At 39.4% G+C, this 5,205-nt stretch overlaps 1 protein-coding gene across 1 annotated transcript; it reads left to right on the plus strand.

Annotated features, from left to right (window-relative positions):
* Window positions 1-219: 219 nt before the first annotated feature.
* Window positions 220-4,765, plus strand: LOC146677525 (hepatitis A virus cellular receptor 1-like). The gene is made up of 6 exons (XM_085382260.1): window positions 220-2,255; window positions 2,397-2,732; window positions 2,820-2,876; window positions 2,958-3,046; window positions 3,936-4,023; window positions 4,173-4,765. The coding sequence occupies exons 1-6, from the start codon at window positions 2,213-2,215 to the stop codon at window positions 4,256-4,258; spliced, it is 699 nt and encodes a 232-aa protein (XP_085238386.1). The 5' UTR covers window positions 220-2,212; the 3' UTR covers window positions 4,259-4,765.
* Window positions 4,766-5,205: the final 440 nt, after the last annotated feature.

Here is a 5,205-nt window from a genome sequence, read left to right on the forward strand (position 1 = left end):
GCAATTGACACCCCTTCTCAACGAGAAGTCTGGGCTCGGGTGAGCCTGACTCCTGAAGATATCTACCTATTCGGAACCATGATAACAGGGTTCTGGCGGATCGGAGCTGGCTTGGCCCTGGCTTATCGAAGAATTAAGGAAGCGGAACCGGCTGTTCAAACCCCCACATTTTGAGTTTCTCAAAATGGGCTCATTGAGTGCAGCACGGAGAAGATCTTGGAGAACGCACGGCTGCCGTGAATACTCAGAACAAGACCTCTGAGTGAAAAACTGGATTACATCTGGAGGGGCTAGCTCGAATAACATCTTTGAGCGCAAATTCAATCACATCTTGGGGAAGTGCACTGCGGTCGTGAGTTCTCAGAACCTGCTCTTTGAGCAAAAAGAATGACAACATCACGGAACGTAAGTTTCGATAACATCATAGAAAGCTCACGGCTCTCCAACGGGAGATTGAGAGACCAGTGTTGGACTGTTAGAACAGCTTTGAAATTCATATGAGTTGTTCGCTCTAAAGTAAAAAGCACCATCACTTCATGCGGATACCCTCTTGGCACCAGCTGCGGTTGCAAGGCTGGAGCCGAACAAAAAACACCCTGATAATGACTGTTTTTAGTCTGTTTCTTCAAATTCCATGCAAGGCCACCTGGGTTGGCTGGAAGACTGTTTACTTAGCCTAGCAGGGCGAAGGACACTGTCTCAGCTGAACTCTGGACACGCACACACATACATATACACTGATATGCACACACTCATCCCCCCTCCCTTTCCAAACGCCTTAGACGCTTATTCCCTTCCGATGCTGACGGTGGATCAAGGAGACCAGCGCACGCAGGTCCGGATGTACTGTCTAAATCGGCTGTCTCTCACCCCTTTACCCACCCCTGTTGCTTGTCATGTGTTTCTTTGGTGTATTAAGAGTTTTTTCATGTGCTTTGTGCAGAGGTGTTTTTTTTTTCTGTTCTCAAACTGATCTCCCTGTTGGAGCTCAGTCTGGGGGGAGTTATTTTTTTTCTCCTTATCTTTCCTCATGTGGTGCATTTTCCATTGTTATACCTCTCTGACCTGTCTTCCCCATGTGATGTTTGTGTAATGTATGTACGGTCAGAAGGGTAAGTCGGCGCTGGCAAAGGTCGGCAGCCTTAACCCAATTTCCTTCGGGGTCAACCTTCAGGATCAGTAAAGTTTTATTGAATTGAATTGAATTGATGTGTAGAGTGCTTGATCTATTGTAATATCTGTAGGTAGTTAGTATTCTTACAGTATGTATTTATATTAATGTTTATATAGATGCAGCTATTATTTATGCTCTAAATCTTGCATAGTCCTGCACCATTGTTGTTGTTGTTGTTTTTTGTTTTTTGCATCATAACACTTGTTTGCATACAATAATGTAATTCTGATCCTTATTGTAATGAGTGGCAACTGTGGTTGATGTAATTAAAGTAAAAGCACCAGGAAGATGACAGGGCCAAAGTGACGTGGGTGCACTGAGTAACTGTAAAAATCTCACAAAAAGGACGTTTTTGAAAGTCATCTCAGGAACAAGCTGAGCCCTTTTAAATTGTCAGCCGCAGGGCCAGAAGAGAACAACTCATCCCAGACAAATTACAAAAACAATTTTGAGTGTCCTTCCACTGTTTTCTTTCTTCGCCAATTTTACCGCTGAACATAAACTTTAATAAGTCTCCTGAAAAATCTGTACGCAAGCAGCGTGAAGGAATTCAGATGGCCAGAGTCTCACCATTTCATGTGACAATCTATAGATAAATCAGGAAAACAGGCTCATAGCTGTTAGTGACAGATGTGACACTTAGTCATGTTTCCTGTTTATCTGTGTGTGTCATCGATCTTTAACATTTAAAGTGTCCCATAATAAATAAATGGAGGAACGCACAATCTGTTTATATTACAGAATATAACATTTCCAGCCTTTTGTCCCCCTTTTCTTTTACATGCGAGAGTTGAGGTTTATATGTACAATGATAAACTCTGGATTACTTCATAACAACAGATGAGACATACATTTTTCCCAGTGGGCTCATTGCGTATCACAAGAATTCAAGTCCAAATGTAGACAAGACAGCCGTAATTTCCTTCTTCATTTTTAAAAAGAGAAGTGAAACCTCCAGTATTTGATAAAACAGTACGTGTGGTGAGGGAGAAGCTCATTACATCCTCGCTTGAGGACATTGTTAACAATAGCCTACACATGCGTGGTCTGTTTTGCTTTTGCCTCTGGATCCTGATCCGAGGTAAGTCGATATTTGGTGCTTTTATTGTTTCAGACTATATGTAGTGTGCTTGTTGGTGTAGGAGTGTGTGTGGGTGCAGTAGTGGGCTTCAAATCGGGGTTACAAATGTAATCTGTATCATCTATTGCTGTTCCTTCACAGTGTCCTTCAGCACCAGAGTCACTGGCCTCGTTGGGCACAATGTCACGTTGACATGTAGGTATGACACCAAAACCCATGGAGTCCTGAGTTTTTGTTGGGGAAAAGACAGGGTGCCCACGTCCAAATGTTCCAACACCATCCTTTCCTCCACCGGTGAGGCTGTGTCTAACAGAAGGTCCTCCAGGTACCAGCTGTTGGGCCGAGTGACAAATGGAGATCTGTCGCTGACCATCCTCAATGCTCAGACGGAAGATGCTGGGGTATATGGCTGCAGGATTGAGATTCCTGGGTGGTTTAATGACCATAAGGTCAACATTGAACTGATCATAGAAGAAGGTAATGCTCATGAAAAGCTTTAGTGTTGATCACAAAATCATTGATGTTTTTTAGTTGAAAAAAATTGGTCTGTTTTGTTTTTCATAGCTGCTGTAGAACAACCTGTTACACAGAACTACATAATATCTACTGCTGGAACAACAGGTAAGCAAACACCTACAAATAAATATGTTAACTTTTTAACATAAATTGTATCTTATAGATTATACCAACTAACTATTTCAGATGCTACAGAAATACTGACAGCGTCGGCATCTGAAAGCGTGGAAGTTGGTCACCAACAAATGGACGCAGTTCAAAGTGAAACAGAGCAGGTATTTGACTTTTTATTTAAATCAGGAGAAAGCTGTGTGTTATAATACATCAATTCCTATTTTTATAGCACACTTACAAAGTGCTTCGTAGTTTTACTAAAATCACACATTAAAAACAAGCATATATGTTCCAGTGTGCATAGACAGACTCGACATATGGTCTTACAGTCATTCCTACATCCACACTTACATAAACACATCAGATGTAAACAATAGCCAAATACAACAGGAGAAAGTGTGAAGAAAAACAGCTGTTTGAAGTAAAGCACAGATTGACTTCATGAGCTGACAAAGGCTGTTCTAATGTTTTTGGCATCACAACCTCTAAATTGTGATCACCTGTGGAGTTAAAATAAAAGCGTGGAAGAGTTTAGCGATCAGATGATCGGAGAGGCCGACTGACGTTATAAGGTTGCAGCAGCTCTGCTATAGACGCAGGAGCCGGTCCATGTGGAGCTTTATGTATTATTAATGAAGGTTTAAAATAGAGTCTGATTTTCAGGGGAAGACAGTAAAGAGAAGCAAGAACAGAGTTAACTCAGATAATGAAATGTTTTACAGCACGGTATGACTCATGGATGAAAACAGGAAACCTGTGGCGTTTATTTTCCTTTAGATTTTTCGTCTAGCAGCTAGAGAAGAAATGACACTAACTTGTAGTTTTGTCTTTTTATTTACTTATTTATTACGATATTTAGGACATTTGGATTTCCTTAAATTAACATTTTGTCTCAAGATTGATGTGAGACACTTAGAAACATGATTCAAAAAATGAGTGTAAAAAAAAAGTGCAGGAATATTCTCATTATTTAACATTATTTATGTAACAGATTTAAAATTATATGGCCATTATAATTGACCTCACGATAAGGTTTATTTTTCATCGCAGGTGATTTTCTTCTCGAGCATTGGGAATATTGGCAGGATGGCAGGTCTTTTATTGCTCACCATAATCATAATCCTCTGCTTTATTTTCCGTAAGTATGGAAATAGATTATCGTTTGTGAGTCATCTCCCATTCCTGATTAATTCAACATTAAAAGTGGGCGTCTATCAAACAGCGGAAGTCACAGAGCGGGCTTTCCTTCTTACTGAGTATCTTCATATGTGCATTTCTTCAATCTAGGAAGGATGTTCCTGATGAAGGAGGCACTGAAACATCACAACTCCGTAACTGCTGAGAATATTTATGAGAGCATCGCAATGACTTAATGCTGTTGAAAACCCCCCACAAAGATCTCACAGAAAAGGGTGCAATTGTTTCACAAATTGCAAAAATAACCTAAAGATTAATTATTTTCTTTCTTACTACCTAGAAGAGTCGTTGGCTTGTCAACACTTGCAGACACAATGCCACCTACTGGCCCTACTGAGCAATAATAAGCAAATGTGAAAAACAAGTTTGTTAGGTATAACTGCACTATTATCTCAGTATACACCTCTCAGCTATAATTGAAAAAACCTTCTTATGACATGACTCAAATGAACTGTGAAACAGCTATTTAGTGATGTGAAAAATATGTACTGTACTATATGTTATATAAGCTTTTTTTTAACCACTGAATAATGTAAAAATGGAAGATGATTTGAGAAAGAACCTTTACATGACAAGACTAATTGCTTATGGTTTATTTATTTATTTCTCTCTAAGTCTTGTGTCTGAGTCATTTAAAAAGTCTTGTGCATGTTCTGTTACACTGTATCAGCAAACTGAATAAATGTAATTACCTCTACCTCATTCTCCTTTATGTTGAAACATAACTGCTTTTCTCTGGAATCCAAAACTAATTAAACAAAAACCTGAATAATGTTTTTCCTTGTTTAGTTCTTAGCAACACACGTGGGACTGAAAAATATGTATACATTGTGCCAACCAGTAAAAGCCAGTACAGGACTCAAATGCACCACACAGAGCCATGAGGCTTTAACTTAAAAAGTCCAGTGTTTACTGGACAATCCCGTACACATGACATCAATCAAAACAAATACAAAAATGCTATAAAATGTCTTTAAAATAGAACAAATAATAAAACATATAGATTTAATACAGGTGACCTCACACACAGGGGGTAAAGTGGGATTTGGCAACGTCGACCTTACGCTTGTGGGTGGCTGAACAGCATTGTTTATGTTTTTTTGACATACAATGATGTCTGTCA

The sequence above is a fragment of the Rhamphochromis longiceps genome, linkage group LG2 (genome assembly GCF_057381845.1).
Source record: "Rhamphochromis longiceps isolate RC_006_pf linkage group LG2, R_longiceps_female_GT1.1, whole genome shotgun sequence".
Classification (NCBI taxonomy): domain Eukaryota; kingdom Metazoa; phylum Chordata; class Actinopteri; order Cichliformes; family Cichlidae; genus Rhamphochromis; species Rhamphochromis longiceps.

Bases quoted from the DNA above. Each gene is read 5' to 3' on its own strand.
- LOC146677525 (XM_085382260.1), top strand. From the start codon at position 2,213: ATGCGTGGTCTGTTTTGCTTTTGCCTCTGGATCCTGATCCGAG. The intron at 3,047-3,935 runs GTATTTGACTTT...TTTTCATCGCAG, and splicing joins TTCAAAGTGAAACAGAGCAG to GTGATTTTCTTCTCGAGCAT. The intron at 4,024-4,172 runs GTAAGTATGGAA...TCTTCAATCTAG, and splicing joins AATCCTCTGCTTTATTTTCC to GAAGGATGTTCCTGATGAAG.